General features: G+C 39.8%; 1 protein-coding gene across 6 annotated transcripts in view; it reads right to left on the bottom strand.

Annotated features, from left to right (window-relative positions):
• The window catches only part of CNKSR2 (connector enhancer of kinase suppressor of Ras 2), a 262,387-nt gene that overhangs the window by 237,683 nt on the left and 4,346 nt on the right, over positions 1 to 20,358 (bottom strand). For all 6 annotated transcript variants that reach the window (XM_083439388.1, XM_083439384.1, XM_083439391.1 and 3 more), the window contains one exon: positions 19,888 to 19,983. In XM_083439388.1, the coding sequence (XP_083295514.1) occupies positions 19,888 to 19,951 (64 nt within the window). In that variant the 5' untranslated portion in view covers positions 19,952 to 19,983. The remainder of the gene's footprint in view (positions 1 to 19,887; positions 19,984 to 20,358) is intronic.

The raw sequence follows: 20,358 nt of genomic DNA on the forward strand, positions 1-20,358 counted from the left end.
TTGTTTTATGGGTATTGTGTTCTGATTTTTGTAATGATGTTTGATATGTATTCCTGTTCTTGTACTGCTGTTCTTGTGTTGCCAGTGAGCTGCTCTGGACACAACCATGTGGAACAGCAGCAAAGAAATTAAAGCAGGACTGGCTAACCTGTGGCCTTCTAGATGTTATTGGACTCTAACTCCCATTGACCTCTGCCAACACAGACAATTGGAGTTGTAGCTCAGCAACACTTGGGAGTTCTTGCACTAAAGTAAGAATAATGAAAAATTGGATTGTGGCACCAAGACACCCAAACATCTGTATACTGATGTGTCACTATTTTCTGTTTTTCCAGTGGCTCATTTCATTTGTTAATGGTCCTTTTCCTTATCAGTTTTTCTCAGCCAGTTCCATAGAGTGTCTTGGCAAGCATTCTTTGGCTTCTGCGGTTTTTTCACCAGGTCCATTGGAAGGGATGGAGGTACATGGGATTACAGATGGTATCTAAACAGTTCTAGACATATTGATGTCCACAAGGAGCCTTTTACAATTTCAGGACCAAAGAGCAGGAAATACATCAATGTCTTTTTAAAAATGTAGATCAAAATTCTCTCTGCTGCCTTATTTTTCTGTCTCTGCTGCCTTATTTTTCTTTCTAATAAAGTATCTCTAATTTGGCAAATAGTGTTTAATGATACATGATCAATTTCCCCATAATATAAGGAAATATTACCAGAAACTCTGAAAGGGCAAAAACATTCTGAGGTATCTCAAAAACAAATTTAATATTATCAACTTGACTATAAATACAGCTCACGTTCTGCAAAGGTCATGTCTGCATCCACAACTGAGCACCAAACTAGGCATGCCTCTGATAGTTCTATTTGCTTAATCACTTAATACAGCATTCTTACATTATTCCTGTTGGTAAATATTATTTAAATGTTAAATGTGTCTTATTTAAAAATTAAATGCCATGATGGTGCATTCACACATCCAAAAATGGGGCTTTTTTGTTTTTGTTTTTACAATACATATATAGAACTCCATGTAGAATGAGGAAGTCGGTTATTTTAACAGCAAAAAGGGCATAGTGCAGGGGTCGTCAACTAAGGCCCATGGGCTGTGGTAGAATGGTTGCGTGCCTGCCAAAGGACACTCTCAGACTTCACTTGCCTCCTTGACCCCAGCACTGCTATACTGTTATCATGCCACATATCTGTGATATGAACAAAGCCAATGCTATACAATATGCCATCTCCCCCTCCTCCAATGTTAAAGTGGTAAATGGGAAAGGAAATAGCACCTTACACCACAGTTCTGTTTTAGGTGCTCCTTCATCCATTTTCAGATATGTTTTGTCTGACCCTGGAAACTGCATTCCTCCCCGATCCCCAATTCAGACTGGTTCTCTCTCTCTCTCTCTCTCTCTCTCTCATCAGTGAGCTATCCTGACTTGGTCTCTGTGAGAATTTTTCTCTACAGCGAAGAAAATTGTGTTGTTTGTGTTTTGACTGTTAGCCACAACAATGTCCCATTTCCAAATTCTACTAATAATAAGGATGTTTAGTACACACACAGTCCAAATATTCAGCTTTCTGTCTCTTGTGGAAATACCCTTGTAATTATCCCATTAGTGAGTGAGTTAATAATAGAATGAGGCCCAAATATCTTTGTATGCTTATTAAGCAAAATGATTCTGTTTGGGTTTTCTTTCCTTTGTAAGTTTTATTTTTAATTGCTTTCTTGTCATTTTCAGAAAGAAACGTGGGAGAAAGCATTTCCCATTAACTGAAGCAATTACTGGTTGCAAAGACAGTAAAAAATATTGACTGATCCAGAGTAGTTAGTGATTTCAAAAGTGACAAAGAGTATAGAAAGGAAAGGCCATCTTTAAGTTTTCATGTGCTTAACTCTACGCAGACAGAGGCCGAGCTAGCTGCTCAGCACCCGGAGTGGCACACATGCTGTGCACCTGGGGGTGGGGCTACCCATCTGTGGGGGCACCACCCTCGGCGAGTGGTGCGTGTCCCGGGGGGGGGGGAATTACAGCCTTAAAATATAATTGGCAAAAACATCACAAACTATGTCCTCAGACTTGGTGGCAGGCATTTGTGTACATGCTTCCAAGCAGTTTGTGCTGGGTAATTTGTTGCACCTTAACATTTCCCTCTTTACTCCCAGGTGTATATATTCATTTCCTAATTAAAAGCTCTATCTAGTTTTTCATAATGATTTTGAACTGATTACAGATGAAACATAAGCCTTGCAGCTGACGATATTAGTTCATCATGGCTTCAGCTGGGTGCCCCAACAGTAGGAAACATCAAGCAGCCCCACAGACAATATGCAGCACATCATACAGTCCTGATTATCATGCAATTACAGGTTCTTTGGTGCTAATCAAATGGCAGGTTCTGATTAAGGTGAAAATGTAAAATTAGGATTCTGGGCACATCATCAGTTTCTGCATTTGTAGTATCTGAACCTATACACAGAAGTGGCTCTGGGATTGGAATGAACAGATACCAAGCTGGACCATTTGTCCATCTAGCTCACTATTGTCTACACTGACTGTCAATGGCTCTCCAGGATTTCAGGTGGGGTACCCTCTCAGCCCTACGTGGAAATGCTGGGGATGGAGCCTAGCACATTCTGCTTGCAAAGCAGATGCCTCACCACTGAGCTATGGCCCTTCCCCAAATGAAATTTCTGGAGATTGTGAATGATGCCAGTTGGACCTCTCAGACCACTGAAGTAATGCACAGCATACATGTATAGTTTGTATAGCAACAACTTCAGGCCACTCTGTGAGACCCTTGGGACTCTCTATCCAGGCTTTGCCCACCAGGCTGCACCCCTTACTGGCTGTGCTCTTCACCAATCTGACTTGCTATAAATGAGCTGTCTATGTTCTTGCAAAGCAGAGCACACAACTGATTGAATACATCAAAGCCCGCTTCTTTGGTTTCAGCACAACTATTGTTTCAGATTTACATCTGCAAATATTCAGGATCATCAGGCCCTCAAATTCTCACAAACAACCTCCCACGTGGTGCTGGTAAGAGCAGGGCCAATGTATTATTCCATATCCCTCAATTTTGCTTTTACTTTATGCCAAAGCCCATGAGTAGGCGTCATATAAGATAAATCTCACTAATTTTAAAAAAGAAAAAAAGCGAGTGAACAGGAGGTGATAAATGCTGTGCTGCCTACTCAGGTTCTGTCACATAAGATGTCAGTTCTTTATTTTAATTTTATTTTGTGCTAGCTCACAAAGGCAAGCAGTTTTACTGCACATTATCCCACCTTTGTTAACATATGTTTTTTCACAGTCTGCAGCAAAACGCCTCTGCTCGTTGTTTCTGTCTGAGAATTGATTTTTTTTTAGTCCTCAATCTTCCAGCTATTTCCTAATGTCCTAGGAGATAGGCGTTGCATAGAAGAGGGGGGGTGCTCATATGTACGTTACAGATTGCTTGTTACTAAGCGATTCAAATCATTTGTACAAAGAACCAGAAAAGAGACTAGAATCATAAAGAAGCCAAGGAACCAGCAAGCATAAGATGCCCCACTCCCAAGACGCTTTGGTGCCTGTGCCAAATAATCCACACAGCAGCCTTCCTGTCTGTAAAAATGTAACAATGAACTAAAGATGCTGACCCCAAATCTGCCACCTAAGGCAGAATGCTGCACCCTGCTGCATGAGCCAGTCTTGAGTGATTCCATACTTTGGTGGGATATTCTGAAAAGCCAAAGGTGTTTCCAGTACAGTACATTAGGCTGGTGTGACTGAAATCTAGCTCTAGATACATGTCTTATTGGATGGTCAAAGGGAGAGAGACTCAACTGGAGCATATCTGTCCAACACACTGGTTCTACCTGGTCTCTAGCATCTCTTCACTCAGAAGTGAAGAACCTACTAACATATTCACTCTGAGGCAACCACCACTTGTGTTTATGGGACTTTCTCCTGAGAAATGTGTTCATGGTTGCAGCCTTAAAGGAATGGTTTACTTTTCCAACTCCTCAGACTAACTCATTATTTAAATATTTATTCATTTTGGGTGCTACTGTTTCTTTTTAGGTAGTTTTGTGGCGTGGTGTTGCAGTTTTTCACTTCCATTGTTTGTGACATATATTGTATTTGTTACTTTGTGAACTACTTAAAGATTGTGTTGGTATAAAGTGGTATATAATTGCCCTGGCAGGCATATTCTGTGACCCAGCACAGTAGCAAATGATCAGACAGGACACCAGGTATTGGGATGAAATCAGGCAAAATATTTACTGACTGCAGCAGTCAGGGTAAGGGTTGGCATGGCAGTAGGGCCAAGATCAACTCATCATTCCACTCACCGCTTGCTGGTGTAACGGGGGATGGACCGCACTAAACCCATTCAATGGGAGTTGTTCAGTGCTGAATCCTGTCATGGTGCATGCCAAGTTGGCAAGGTCTAACTGGGTGACCGGGATAAGGATTCCAGCCAGGCAGACGCCAACCCAAGCTTGAAGCATGCCATGGCCTAATGCCCCCCCCCCACCTCGGACTGCCCAGTTAATCCTGCCCAGTGCCATTTCCACTCTTTTACATAAACATTATTTCTAGTCCTGTCAATCAGTGACCCAGATTGCTCAGTGTAGGCTCTATCTCAAGGCTGAGAGGATGGGAATCTCACAGGGCAAAATGGCACAAAACTCTTGAGCGGGGAAGCTTATAAAGGCTTCTCCCCCCTCCGCTTCCTGTGAGGCCCTACGGGAGCCAATACATGGGCAGAAATTTGCCTCATTTGCTCCTTGGTGGGCCACACGCCACCAGGCAAATGTGCCCAGAATGAGGTATATATGAAATAACAACAATAATAATAATAATAATTGTATTTTTAAACTGCCTTTCAAGCATAGCATCATGGCAGTTTACCAGAAAGACTGAAACAGTCAAAAGCGAACACAGGCAAAACCTCTTGAAGATCTTAATGTATAGGGAAGTAAATGTGAACACAGGCAGTCCTTCAATTATCTTTTTCCCAGTATTTTTTCTATTACCCATTTATACATGCCCTATCAGATGAAAAAGAACAATTATGAAACATTTTGTCACATCATTTGACTTTTCAGAATAGGACAGGATGCAAACTGAAAACAATGAATTAGAGGCATTGCCTCTGCTGCTGAACATTCACGAAGTCTTTTATGCTACTCATAGTTCTTTGTTCCTTCTAGCACCATTTCCCCCCTAAACAAATTGTTTACCTTTTGTGGAGCTAGAAACAATTACCCTTATAAAAATATGTGGTGGTATAATGAAAGCGAGTATCTCATTGAAAAAACATCTGTTTGTTAGTTGCTACTCCCTGAAACATAAGAACAGCATCCTGTTCTCACATTGATGCCAGTGGGAAGCTCATAAGGAGCACATAAATGCCATGGCACTCTGCCTGCTTGTGATTCCTAGTAACTGGTCTTCAGATGTATACTGCCTTCAGCAGTGCAAGTAGAACACAGCCATAGTGACTAATACCATTGAGAGTCTTCGTCACCATGATATCACTCTGTACTTGAAAGAAATAACTAGTCCATTTGTGTGGTCTCCCACCCAAAAAAATAAATAAATACTTGGCTTCTAAAAATGCCTCTACATCTTTTTGGAAGCCTTGCTTAGAAAAAGGCAAATTGTCACGATCTTAGACCTATCATGTGCTGTTTCCATATTAGAGGCCTACTTAAGAAACTGTATAGTTAATGGAACATGAGGTGGACATGAAGCATGTAAGATCATAATTGCTCCATTTGCTTTTATACGCCTTTTACTGTTTCCCCTGGAACCTCAGTAACAAGGGTGCTATCATGAAGATCTAAGATGTTTCTAGGATGATGTAATTAGGCTTTGACGTCTGTATTTTACCATACCAAAGAAAATATCTCTTCCATGCTGTGTTCAAAGGGAGACTGGGAGATGACTCAGCCAACGTTACTAGAAAAACAGAAATAATCCCTAACCAAATAATAATATGTCATCACTGTACTTACAGAGTTAGAGTATGTAATGTTCTAAAACAAATTTATTTATTCCAAATATTGCAATGAATAAATACAATATAAATTTACTCCTGATCACATTGTTATGAATTCTTACATATGACTGCTACTAAGTCAAGTATGTTGCTGGTAGCATGTTGGCAGATTCAAATGCCAGTTGTGTTTAGTTCAAAGCCTTATTAATGTTATTTTACACGTATAACACCTTATTAGGTGTTATTTATGTTGCACCATGCCACAGCCAATACGCCTGGAAATATGAGCTGCATACCAACAAATCTTTGTCTCAGAGAGGTGCTGAAAGCAATCTACAAGCTAATGAGGCTTATGTGAGCTACCTGGTGGTCAGGGTTAGTAAAGTCTTTTATTAAATGCAGATTAGCTGTTTCTGTGAACAAAAAGGGGAGGGGATATAGGTGGCAGTACAAGAATTATAGATTTGCCCTGCCATTTGAAAAACAAACCTGAAATATGCAAAAGGAAAAAATACAGTGTTAGAAATGGTTGTATATACGGAATTGAGCATATTTCATTAATCAACTGGACTTTGACACTAGCCTTATTTAGTCATTCTATCTACTAACGTTCAGCAAATATGTTGAGGGAGGGGGTCCAACCCCAGCACCTTCATGTGTTCAGTGCAAAAGTCTGAAGGGAGATTCTAAGCGAATTCAGACTTCCTGAACATAGGAATGTTTATAAGCATGCTCAAATGTGTGTTTCATCAGAAGTGGGGAGCAGGTTGGGAGCATTGGGGGAAGAAATGGTGCATGTTGCCCTGATCCTTCTCCCCATGTTCTTTGCGTGTGAGTAAACCAACTATTGAATAGATCTATAGTCTTAATCAGAAGCATATATTTTAATGACAAACAGAAAATGAATCAGAGCAGTGCTCTGCTAGATTACTAATGTGAAACATAATGCTAGATATGCTATTTAAAAGCCAACCCTACTGTGTTCAAAATGGTTTACTCACTGATAAGTGTATTGAGAGTAAGTCTACTTGATCTTAACAGAACTTTAAGAAACATTCATAGGATTGTGCTGCATGTAAATAATTGTTTGTAAGGTTTTTTAAAAATAGAAAGTATAAGGGCACTGGGAGAAAATTATTTTTTGGCCTGACTTCTGCTTTCAGACTGTGCTAAAATGTTAGTTGCAGCATGTGCCAGGACCATCATTCAACTAAAAAAAAAAATCTGATAGGGTTCCAATTGAGTGACAGACATCTTCTGAAACTAGCAGATTTTTTTCCCCTTCCTTATAAACTCAGTTAAACTCCAGTATGCCAGACACTTACAAATCAAAGTTTGGCTAATAGGAGGAGAGGAACATGCTGAACTGTACAAAAATAGAATATTAGAATTAAATTTTATTTTCCTAAAGTGTATAGGATTGGGGATTGCGGAGAATTTTGATCCAGTTCACATTTAGAGTTGCATTTATCAAATTATCCCTTTCTGAAACAACACAAGAACCAAAACATAACCATCTTTCAAAATTTGCACTTATCTGAGTTTTGGAAGGGAGTTCTCCAACCAGTCAGTTTACCCCAAAAAAGCATGTATATGGGGAATTTATATTAGTGAAAATAACATACAAAAATGCATTGTTTTAGGAGAAATTGCTAGCAACAATGTGTTTATTAGTCAAAACTGCATGCTACAAAACTGTAGAAATGTAAATAATTGAACTTAATATTGGAAAAATGAGAAACTAAGAGAACCAAAACTGACAGACCCTTCCATCTCTAATAGCAATTCCAGCCTAGAAATATTGTAGCTACTGGGGATGGGGAGGTTTGCAGACTAAGAATGATAGAATTGGAAGGGACCCCAAAAGCCATCTAATCCCCCTGCAATGTAGGAATCGCAGCTAAATCATACATGACAGATGGCCATTCAATGTCTGCGTAAAAACCTCCAAGGAAGGAGACACCATCCCCTCTTGTGGAAGCCTGTTCCACGTAGAACGGAAGGTGCAACATTTACCCACTCTATCAAATTATATTTTTATTCTGCAGTTAGAGACATATGTCATCTCTCAAAGCAGAACACAAACTTTAACAAAATGAGATACTGGCCATGCCCTCAGGCTTACATGCTTAAAAGGCAAGGGAACATAAGGGAACAGTAGAGGAGATCACTTTAAGAAGGCCAGAATGAAGTGATAAGTTGTATGCAGGCATTTATATCCACTAAGGATGGACAAGTCTGTCAGTTTTGGTTTTCTCAGTTTCTCATTTTTCCAATCTAGTTCTCCACATTTTGGCAACAATTTGCAATTTTTAAAGAAGTCCTCAAGAAGCATTTTAGTGCAAATTTCTCTTAATATATGCATTTTTGGATGAAGAACTGCATTGTGAATTCAGAAAATATGAATTTTTAATATTGGTTTAAAAATTGGGTATTAGGTAGTTTTTCATTAAAATTCAAGGACAAGCACACTTCTCCCTTATCCCTAATATTCACTTAACTCCAGAATGATCTCTTCCTTGCATGGGGTTCTTCCTAGGAAAGAGACAGGGTGTGATATTCTAGTGCTGCCCTTTTTCTTCTGGCCAGTAGCAGAAACTAAATATGTGATACACTGTTACTTATTTCCAAGTAAATGTGCATATGATTGGGCTGCATATTATAAGTCTACTAATGATCTGCTTTTTATCAGAGATGGAAGTAATGGCAAACATTTACAGTTGACAATTTTCAAATTTTACAGAGCTTTCCAACACAATTACGCCTCGCTTTCCCCCAAGCAATGTGAAGTACCAAGGACAGCACTCATAGCACTAAATTTGTCTTCACTCTGCTCCACTTGCATATTGGTAAGCAAATATTGCAAAATACTAAGACTCCAGCGTTCCCTCATCTAAAGGAATGGTTTCATTTCTTTTAGACGAGGAAGCGCTGGAGATTTACAGTATCTTGTAATATTTGCTTACCAACATGCAAGGGGAGCAGAGTGAAGACAAATACAGCCCTATTAGCAGACTGTAGGGCTCACATCAGATTCCCAGAGCACAATTTATGGACTTTCCTGTGGCTACATCCTCAGTTTCAAATCATTGCTGTTGCAAAGTTTCGGCTCCCTCTCAGGCTCTTCCAAAATGCCCCTTCCTGTTTTTGCCACCACATTCACAATTAAAGGGTTCATTTTGGATAGAACATGAATTAGAGTAAAAGGTTGGCGTAGGTGAAAAGTGCACTGCAGCCACTCATCTTAGCAACCACTGGCTGGTGGCCACTAACCTCCTCCCCCATCAGATGTTATCTGTGTGTAATACTAAAGCATGATGTTATATCACAGAGGGAGTTTCTAGGGATATATATTTTTTGCAGGAAACAATGGCTGGCAATAAATACTGATGCTACCATCATGCATGAGATCAAATAAAGCAAAAGGGAGTGACTAATGCTGCGTTTCCATTCATCTCCCCCCTCCCCTTCTAAATGCTGCAAATAAAAAAAGGGTGAGATTAATGTGAAATGTATGGCACTCAGCTGTTTTTAACAGAAAATATGGGCAAATAAAATATATGCGTTGTAGGACAATATTGAATCATGTTATTGTCAAGATCAGTGATAGCAACACCTGAATCACACTTTTCTTTTTTTACAAGGTTATAGAACTACTCCATTAATATGAGAACACCTGTTTTCAGGTACTTTTCCTGTGGAACAAGTATCTTTTCTAGCAGTCCAGTGTGCATCACAACACCACTTCAACTGACCAGTCATGAAATATAAGCTATACATCTTGATTAATGTATTTTGTAGGTTAGAAGGATATGTTTTATATTTTACAGTACAAAGAAGGGAAATTGTCTGGCATATTTAAACTTGGAATCATGGAATCTGTTCTTTGCATTGATAACTATGTAGCAAATAAAGGAACACTTGCCTTGGTATAAAATCCTGCCCTACCAAAGTCTCCAGCATGACTCCTATTAAGAATCAACAGACTTCTATCACTTTTTATCAATAAATGCTATCAACTGTTATTATTAGATTATAGACAAGAAGCAAGGAGTGCTTCTCTAACTTTTACAGCATGTGCAATTTTTTATGAATGCTGTATGGAAAATAACATGAATCTGTGCTTAGAGAGTTTGTAAGTAAATTATTTTGAACTTACCAAACCTATGATTATTTTCTATGCTAGAGAAAGGGGGAAACTTTGGGACTCGCTTTAAAGGGCATATTTTCCAACAGCCTATATTTTCACATTTACTTTCCTGCACACTTTGTGACTTTAAATCTCTGCTGGGGTTCTTTCACAAAGCCTCTCCTCCTTCCAGAGGTGAGGGATTGTGAGCGGGAGCCGACTTCCGCATCATGCAGGGGGCGTTCTGCCCCCTGCCCTGACATCATCGCTGGCGCGCCACGCCTCCTGGGTGGGTACCCAATTGGGAGACACTGCGGGGGCGTGGTCTAGCCGCTCAAATGCAGCCGTGCCAGCTCTCCACACCATTGTGTAGCTGTTTTTCCACAGGTCACCCACCCCCACTCCCTTAGTGCATAGCTTCTCGCTTGACCTTGCTATGGACCCATGGTTGGTTGCCCAGGGGGCCTGGTAGGAGTTTTTTCCATTTGGCAAATTGGCACCTCTTGGTTTTTTTTGCCTACCTCGTAGCAATCGTCACAACTTTCTTGGTATTTGGCAGTTAGGCATTGGAATGTGTTGTTGGTGTATGGAAGGGCAAGGTGTGGCCATTGCCTACCCCTTCACTTAAGGGTATTTCGCTAAAGGAATCCGACGGTCGTGGATCCTGTCCGATGCCCTGTGTGGCGGGGGGCCATGGCACGACCCCTGGTGACATCAGGGGAGAGCTTATAGTTGTATTTGCATCAACAGGCTCCCCCTACTGGTGGTTAACCCCTTGTCAGACTCACCCCTCTTCGAGTGGGTGGAGTCAAATTGCGGTTGTCCAATGCCTAAGCCAATACCTTCTCACTTGCTGTAATCAATTAAAGTTGTGGCCTTTTCTAGCCCATTAACCTAATATCTGTTAGGATATTTCCGTTCCACCTTAAAAGGGAGCAGGATGTTTGTGTCACAGCCTGCGCATTTCCTGTTTCACAGGAAATGTTTCTGTTGTGTCTTTGTTTTCGTTTCTCTCTCTGCCGGAACACTGAAGCAGGCAGTCATGTTTTTCTTTGTTCTGATCAACGCAGAGCGTGCATCGGCTCTGGAATGTGGGAAGCTATTTCTGGAGCTTGTGTCGCTAATTGCTGATACTGCGTGTCTACGGGAGATCGATGGACGTTGGGAGACGACGTGGAGTCATGATGGACTTTGTCTCCCTGGCGGTATCCCAACAATATCCTGTGTCCACGTGTCTTTATTATTCCCCAAGTGGGGGGCGGGTCCTTGAATCACAAAAGAGTTCTCTCACTTGCCCCATACTTGGATCTTGGCATCCAGGAATTCTCCTTTTATACCTATTTTTCCTTGAACCAGCATGCTGTTCATAAATTCTGAAAACAGCACTGCTACATCTCATACATTTTTACAATATGAGGTCCGTGTTTCCTGGTGTTACATGATAGCAGCTATGTAGCAACAACTACCCATTACTGTCATGTTTTGCTTATGTTATTGCTATGCGTAGCACAGCACCTCCACAATGCAAATGGAATATAACATTTATCTTATACAGTGACTGGCAAAATACCGATGTCTATCTTATAGTGGCAAGTCCATTATATATTTACTGGCAAATTATATTCCTTCTGCTGAAGAAAGGAGAGATTTTTATCTTTCTGAAGGCATGCCTGACATTTGCCAGTCCTCTGACCAACAACATACTGTGCTCTTTCCCCGAGTAGATCATGCTTCCTTCCTAAAGGAGCAGACCTTCACAGGAAGGTCCTGGAAGGCAGACACAGTGCCACAGAGGGCAGAAACAGATGGTCTACTTATGCTCTCACAGAAGAGTTTTATTTGCAAAGAATCCTATTAACATAGGACTCTAGGGGGCTTAAGCTTGTTGCAAGCTACACAATGCAATTTGCTTCAGCACAGAGAAAACAGTGCACATTTTATTGGTTTATATTGTATTAGAATTGCCATTATAGCATAGGCACAGGAAAACCCCTGTTTATATATTTCAGAACCCATATTACATGCAAGTTTTAGTTTAAGCATATTCCCTTTATATCAGGGGCACAATGAAGTCAGCTATGGCAGCCCATATCCTATTGTTTGGGAGCTGGTGACATTTAAAGCATCTTAAGTACTCCAAAGTAATAATTTGCAACATAATGCAAACCCGATATCTGCCAGGATAAGCAAGTTTGGAATAAGAAGATAATAGGCTGTCCTGGCTTAGCTAGGGCTATACCAGCATGATTCCCCCATTCCAGCTCAGTCAGGGGTACATCAGTGTACTGTAAGTATCTTAGCCTGGCTCAGCCAGGGCTATGCTGGCTCAGCTGAAATTCAGCCTATATAACTTAAGCTAATGGAACCTATGCCAGTGTAAGTTATTTTAAAAGTGTTCCAGGGAGAGGGCTAGAAAATACTTACACCTCTTTCAAATTTCTTTCAGCTCAGTCATGTGACCTGGCAACCTGGCAGAACTTATACTGGCAAAAAGGGTAGTGCAAATCAAATTCTATTTTAAAGGCCTCTTTCCCCTCAGTCAGGGTTGGAACAGCTCAGCCAGGAGTAGCAACACTCCTTAATGGAGCTTGGAATAAGGGTAACTTAGGCTAGCTTAATTTAAGGAAGTTCAGACTATTTGTTATCTTGTCCAGGTCAAAGTGTTTGTCGTCTAGCCTAATACTTATCAGATACCAATACTAATACAAAATAGCCACAGGTAAGGTCCTTATGTGAAGACAACACATAAAATAATGGAACACAATAGTTTGACAAAAAATAGTCATCTGGATTCTTCATAATAATTGAAAATGCTGTCCATTCTAGAAATAATAGCAAGTGTGGAACCAGACAAATGACCAGACATTACATCTTCAAAAATAGTACTTGGGGTAGGGCTTCATAGAGACAAAGAACTTTAATTTAAATGTTTGTTATGGAAAGGTTAAAAAAAAGGTAAAGTACCCCTGGACAGTAAAGTCCAGTCAAAGGCGACTATGAGGTGCGATGCACATCTCTCTTCAGGCTGAGGGGGCTGGTATTTGTCCACAGACAGCTTTCTGGGTCATGTGGCCAGCATGACTAAACCACTTCGGGGGCTACGGAACACCGTGACAGAAGCCAGAGCACACGGAAACGTCATTTACCTTCCTGCCACAGTGGTACCTATTTATCTAATTGCACTAGTGTGCATTCAAACTGCTAGGTTGGCAGCAGCTGGGACAGAGCAACAGAAGCTCACCCCATCACATGGATTCCAACTGCCAACCTTCCAATCAGCAAGCCCAAGAGGCTCAGTGGTTTAGACCACCGTGCCACCCCTCCCTTCATTTGTTATGCAGAATGTATTTATATTGATAATATTTTTAAATCACTGCTCTGAAAAATCAATTCAATTAATTAGATTGGACTTGCAAAGTATTTTTGAAAAATATAATTCAAAAGAATAATGTGCTTGGCATTAAAAAATCATTGCCCCAGAATGGCTTTTTGCTGTATGTATTTCAGGAAAAAAAATTCTTCTGTGTATAATGGGATCATAGGTTTTCTTCCTCCAGGTCTACAAACAAGTTTTCATTTCAAAGCGGAAGTTATTGGCCCTTGACACAAATTCAAGGGAGTTATTTTTAAGCATCACAAAACAAAATCAATTTTCAGCTAAACTAAGTTTTACTATTTCAAAAAAACTCAGTAAAATATTGGCTATTGTTAACTACAGTCTTTCTTAGTCAGATTTATAAATTCTTAGTCAGATTTATAGAAGAAAGTTATTTATGGAATTAGATTTTAAAATGTTTTTTAATTACCAAACATTTTTATTTATTGCATCTATGGTTAGGATCCTGTCTTAACAGAAAAGAAGTTGCCCTGGGATTGTAGAAGCATGAAGCATCATCACCTGGCCTTTACTACTGGCCTGAAAAATAATGGTCAATGGAAGCTGCATCCCTTCTCTCCGAGTGACAACACCATAGCAAGAAGACCAGACTGTCTCTAGCTGTTGGCCAAAAAAGGGATCACTGGAGGAAGCTTCTCTAAAAAGATCAAGACCCATAAAGAGTTGTATGAAAAACTTCGCTGTTATTAATGGTTGCTTGAGACTACAGAAGCTGACCCCTGATAGTAGCCAAAGAATCAAGGACCACTATATAGTTGTACCACCTTAGAGGAGGATTTATAGTAGTGCCACCAGTTTTGCCACACTGGGCACAGGGCCTAAAGGGCAACAGAAGGCCTCATAACCATGACCTAGTGAATTGAGCAGAAAGGAAGATGAAAGGCAGGGGGTGCTGAATTTTGGGCTCGTACAGGGTCCTGCTGAAATTTGAAAGACCAAAGTCCACCCCATACCACCTCTATCAAGCTAAGCACAGCAGCAAAGGGGAATTTGCTGTCCCCACATGGTGCTTCCCATGCAATGGATCTACGTGTAGGCTGGGCATTTGTCCCCACACAAATGTGTTCCATTTGTTGTGGCACTTAGATAATTCCCTAAACTGCATGGAATTGGTAAAATAAATCAGTGTGAATTCAGTGTAACCCCTTAAATAATTTGATCTTCCCAAATCTAAGTGAGCAGCAGTTGAATGATCCTTTGGGCCCTTGCAGACTTGTCCTTACCATATTTTTGAAAGATCCTTTCTGCATGAAAGACAACAGGTCTTGCTTTGAGCTTATAATATATGAATACCAAGTAGAACATATTCTAATTGAGTGTCACTTAAACCAAGCATTTCAAGCAATACACACACATACAAGCTATGGTATTTTAATTTATTCCACAAGGAAACCTGAATCAAAGCATCTTATCATTTGTGTGTGAGTGTGAGTGAGTCTAACAGCAAGAGAACATAAGATAATGAAAATTAAACAGGAAAAACAGGAGAACAAGAATAATGGTATCATATGAGCCAACATATCTGAGGTTTTCTGAGCTGTCTGTCCCATATGTAGATTAGATTATTAATAGGATTTTATGGAGGTGGTGTGAAATGACAATCCAGGAACTGTTAGCCTGATGATAAAGTTTTTAAGCAATTGTGAAAATGTAGTCACACGTTCTATACTGTGGATTACTACAAGAAACATACCATTTTAGGGGTGGGTGTGTGAAAAGTTGTTGGAAGGAAATCAGAGCTGTATCTGTTTATATCCAGGCCTAGCCTTATCATTCAATAGGGAAAGCATTTTTTTTCTCCCAGTCTCGATCTCTGTGCATCATTTTAAAGAAAATATGAACCGCAATCCAGAACAGTGTGTGTCCCTTTCAACTTTCCATTTCAATTGTGAAAATATCTAAGAGTGCCTCAAAACTGTCACTATTTTGTGGGAGGGATTCAAATGTGTACTGGAACTTTAGGCTTGCACAATTAAAAAGGATTAACGTTCTCTGTTGCCCTTGCACAACAAATCCACATTTTCCTTTTAAAAAATACAGTCTTTTTGCAGTTTGGAAAGTGACAAGGAAATGCACTGAAAACTGAGATGAGTGAATAATTCAGAGGAATATGTATAAACACCAGAAGCAGCCCACCTTATGAGGCACCTTATGACAGCCTCAGGTGGTAGGATTCACGGGGACAGCGGGTCCCAATGTAGATCTTCCCTCACCCCTTCCTCCTTGGCAAGGAAGCAGACACAATTTTGGTATCCGCCTCAGGTGCCAAAATGTATTGGGCAGGCCCTGATAAACAATCTGCAAGGAAATCAGGATGAATGCTCACTGTCATAACAGCCATCATAGAATTGTAGTGTGGGAAGGTATTGTGAGGCTCATCTACTCTAACCCTCCGTAATACAGAAATCTTTTGCCCAATGTGGGGCTTGAACCAATGACCCTGAGATTACGGGTTGTATGTTCTACCAACTGAGCTTTAAAATGCTCAGTAAAGACCAGACATAGTCTTAACCAATGTACAGTACAAACAGATAAATATGAATGCTGAATAAAAAAGTCATCTGGAAGATTTTATGGCAAGTGCTACTGGATGTTGGCAGGATGAAGAATTTGCTCCAACTTCCCAGGTCAAATATTAGAAGGATTCAGTATGTACAAGGTTGTACAACTGACTGGAAGGTCACAGACCCAGAGCTGGTCAGAAGCCAATCTATTCAGCAAAAAGGAAGACTACTGCAGGGAAGAAACGAACTGTTCCACCAGAAAACTGCACAGCATGTACAGATCTCATGCAACCAAGAATTACTGTGAATATTGGGACAGATGGGCTTGGCAATTCATACCTCAAATGCCATCCAGAAAAGAGAAGAAGGGATAATCAACTTGAGTGTGCGTATGGAATGAGAGATTTGTTGCAGGCCTTGAAGGGAAGCATTTTCTTATTGTTTGCTTTGTTTCAAAAAACTTTTCAAGCTATGTTTTTTTGCCCTTTCCCATCTAGCTGATATTTTTTAACGATATGAAAATATGTCCTATTTCTGCTTCTGATACATGAAATGGTTAGCTGATATAGCTCACCTTTTGCTGGTACAAATTAACTTTTACTCAGTTTTTGCAAAATCATAACAAAACGTATTTTCCAGTGCCTTACTGCTTTTTCCATCAGAAGTACAGTCATACCTCAGGTTACAGCTGCTTCAGTTTGCATTTTTTTTGGGTTACAGACCACTGAAACCCAAAAGTACCGGAACGGGTTACTTCTGGGTTTTGGTGGTTGTGCATGCACAGAACAGCTAAATCGCGCTTTGCGCATGCGTAGAAGCGCCGAATCACAACCCGCGCATGCGCAGACGTGGGTTGAAAATGCTGCGGGTTACAAACATGCATCCCACATGGATCACATTCGCAACCCGAGCGTCCACTGTACTGTAGTTTGCAACAGTTCTGCAGTATTTGGTTCATTCAAACGTTTATTTATTAATCTGTTTTTAGGCATTTATATACAGTGTTCCAGACCAATCCCAAGGCAGTTTACAATCTTAAAAGACAATCTCATAACCAAAATTTTAAACCAATAGAAACAATTGCAATAAAAAGTATTAGAGTAAATATAAATTAAAATGCACCTACCAATTCAGTAACCAGAACAGCTCTCAAGGCCAGTTATCAGTACGCTCACAGAGGCCTGGTTGAGTAATGTTTTTTCAGAAAACACCAAAAACTCAACAAGGTTGGTACCTACCTTATTTTCAGTAGGGCTGTGCATGAACACACACACTAATCCACCTTGTGGCCCCCAGATCAGGGTGATTCAGCCTGCCCTGGAATCCACCCACCTCACACCACATCCTTCTCTAAAACAATCCGAGGGCAGGGCTAAAGGTTTTTTTAAAAGGGTTTTAAAATCCAATTGTAAGATAGTTAGCTACTGCTTTCAGGAAACAGGTACATGATCTACACCTAAGCACAATCTTGCAGACAGTAAGTGTATGTTGATTTCATACATCAAAATAAAGTTGAAAATAGTATTGGCCTCCAGAATATTTAAAATGCATCCATCAAGTACGGCAAAATATAACATTATGTAGCATACACACACAGGGAGAAAGTTATTTCATGATAAACAGAGCAATCCTATCCTTAGGAAGTATGTCCCACTGTGTACAGGATTACAGCCTTAAGCTGTGTTTCTGTGCGAAGAATCATCATGCACATGATTTTAATCGGTAAAATAAACTGAGAAAAGGTGTAGTGAATGGGGCACAGTTGGGAAAATATGATAGGAAAATGAATTTTAAAATAAAATATAATACTAATAAATGAAGATGCACTTCACTGTCGTTTAGGCTCGTATCCATCTGTTAGCTGGTGATGGTCTGCTTGATTATCTCTGAACTCTGCTAAAGATCTGTTTACATTTATGAGCCTGATTAAATGTTTTCCATAGCAATAAGGAAACATTTGATGTGCTCTCAAGTCAGACAAGGTGATCAATTTTAACTATAAAACAAGCAAGCTACTCTAATTTGTTTTTTTTAAAAAAAATTGGTTATCACAGGCTTTAAAGTCAAAATGACTTACTGCTTGTTTTACTGTTGTAAATCAATGTGTTTTAAAGACCAGAGCTGGAAGCACATATATTTTATTTATTTAGTTCTGGCATTTATAGTTTATGGACAGAGGGGGGAAACCCTTGATGCCAGAGAAAGATGCACCATAATTAAAGGTAATTTAAGAGAAGGCCTGAAACTGCTGAGTTCCAAATTAAAAACAATGTTTTATTTGTTATTGATAAAGATGTGAGTGAGGAAGAAAAATCAACTTGGCTCATTTACAGAAGGCTGAAACTTGACATGTTAATTGCTTGACTTTATACTGCATTACCTGTAATCCACAGTCCCAGGTTCCCAAATCTCTTTACTGGCACTTTGACATGCCAACAGTAAAAAATTAACAGGGAGGTGAAGGTTCAGCAAGGCTGCAATTATCTGTATTGTGTATTGTCCAGAGAGTAAGTGCAATAAATGTGAGAAGAAAGATAATGCTGGAAAGGACCGGGATCCTCTAGGAATTAGAAAAAGTAAAAGAAATGAAGTGGAAGGGAAAGGAGGAGGTGGGAAATGCTTCAGAGAAAGGAAGCAATCAAAGTTGGTACCAGATTTAAGAGGGCCCTGAACAAGATACTCTTCAGCCCCCTCACACAGCCCTGGTGAACCTCCTGCAAGACAGACAGTATTGTATGGTGGTAGAGGAATGAACTGAGATAAAGAGTATGAGAATTCTAATCCCCATTTAGCCCACTGCTGGCTTGGGGGCCAGTAAACCTGCACCCTTGTCACCTGTCTCTTAGCAGCCCTGCAACAGGGGCCTGAGAGGAGGCAGGTGGCACAGGGGACAGAATAACTTGACCTACAGAAAAGAGAAAGCAGGAAGCCTAAGAGTGAAGGATTAGAAATTCACTGAATGTAGACAAAATAACACATTCCATTTTCAAGCATCTCTCTTTTGAAAGCAATTTTCCTCTTCAATCGGTTTTCAACGTGCCTGTTTAAATGTCATGATTTGCAGCAGCCCTTTGTAACATGAAAGCATATTTAAATAAAAGTGCTTGGGCTTCTGTGAAAGTAAAATAAGTTGGTCAATTTTCCATCCCTGTGACAACTTTTTTTATTCATTTAAGTGCACATTTCCCTCTAGCAAGATGCATCATGTATGCAAAGATTTGTGGCACAAACAATGTAAGGGTAAAATGCAAGACAGAAATCTTGGAGGCTGGGAGGAAACCAAGGATCATTTATTCCAACCTCCAAGGAAGACTTATTTATATCTAACACCAGAAAGTACTGTCACTCACATGGAAAATTTTCTTTGGACACAGAAGACCCTAAGAACAAAAGAAAAGTTCCTGTGGATAGTAGTTACAATGAGACAGTTGTGTTAGAAACTGTTTCTTGTCTTGTTGAACAAATATTGACCACATATTAAATTATTATTATCTTTCCCATATTCCCAGTATGGACAAGTAAAAATACAAGCAGCTTGGGAAGTCTTCTGTTTCTGTATAAATACAATATCAATAATCACAGGAAACTAATCACAATCATTCTTCATTGCAATATTTCACATTTTCTTGTTATTTGTAACAATGTCTTTTAGTGTTTGTTCAACAGACTCTGCCAAATGTTCCGCTGTGTGTTTTGACCATCAGTAACATCTGCACATAAAAGCCTAAATTACTAGAAGGTCTAAATCTCTGGTGTTGATGGAACACTGGAGCTCCCTCAAGCACTATTGAAAGCTCTGTGAGCTTTTGGGTGAGGATTCAACCATAAATCTTTACAACATAGCTATATGGCATATGGCCTACCTTTTCCCATTGGAAAGAAGCACTTAAATAGACAGGTAATGGTTCTGAGTGTACCTTGCTCCATTGTGATAATATTAACCCAAGGCAATGCAGGCACTGAAAGAAAAGAAAGGAACAAAATAATAAATTGTGCTTCTCTACTTTTGAAGCCATTTTAAACACAATTTGAGGTTAGGTTGCAGGTTGTATATACACACATTAAAAAATACTGACATGTTTGCCAACACTTATATTCTATGGCACATCATTTTTCAAATGAAGCTGGAGTTTTTACCACTGCTTTAGCTAGTACTGTTTTGAAAAGTAATTCACACTTGCAACAACACTTTGTGAAATAATCATCTCAACACTGCCAGCTTAGTATATCTATTTCTAGTCTTACAAGCATTACTTTAAGGAAAAAGGTTTCTCAACCTCATGTTTTTGTATCAAAGTTATTTATAACATGGAGATTTTTGAATGCTTTAAAAC

Source organism: Podarcis tiliguerta (assembly GCF_965153285.1).
Source record: "Podarcis tiliguerta genome assembly, chromosome: 4".
NCBI classification, from domain to species: domain Eukaryota; kingdom Metazoa; phylum Chordata; class Lepidosauria; order Squamata; family Lacertidae; genus Podarcis; species Podarcis tiliguerta.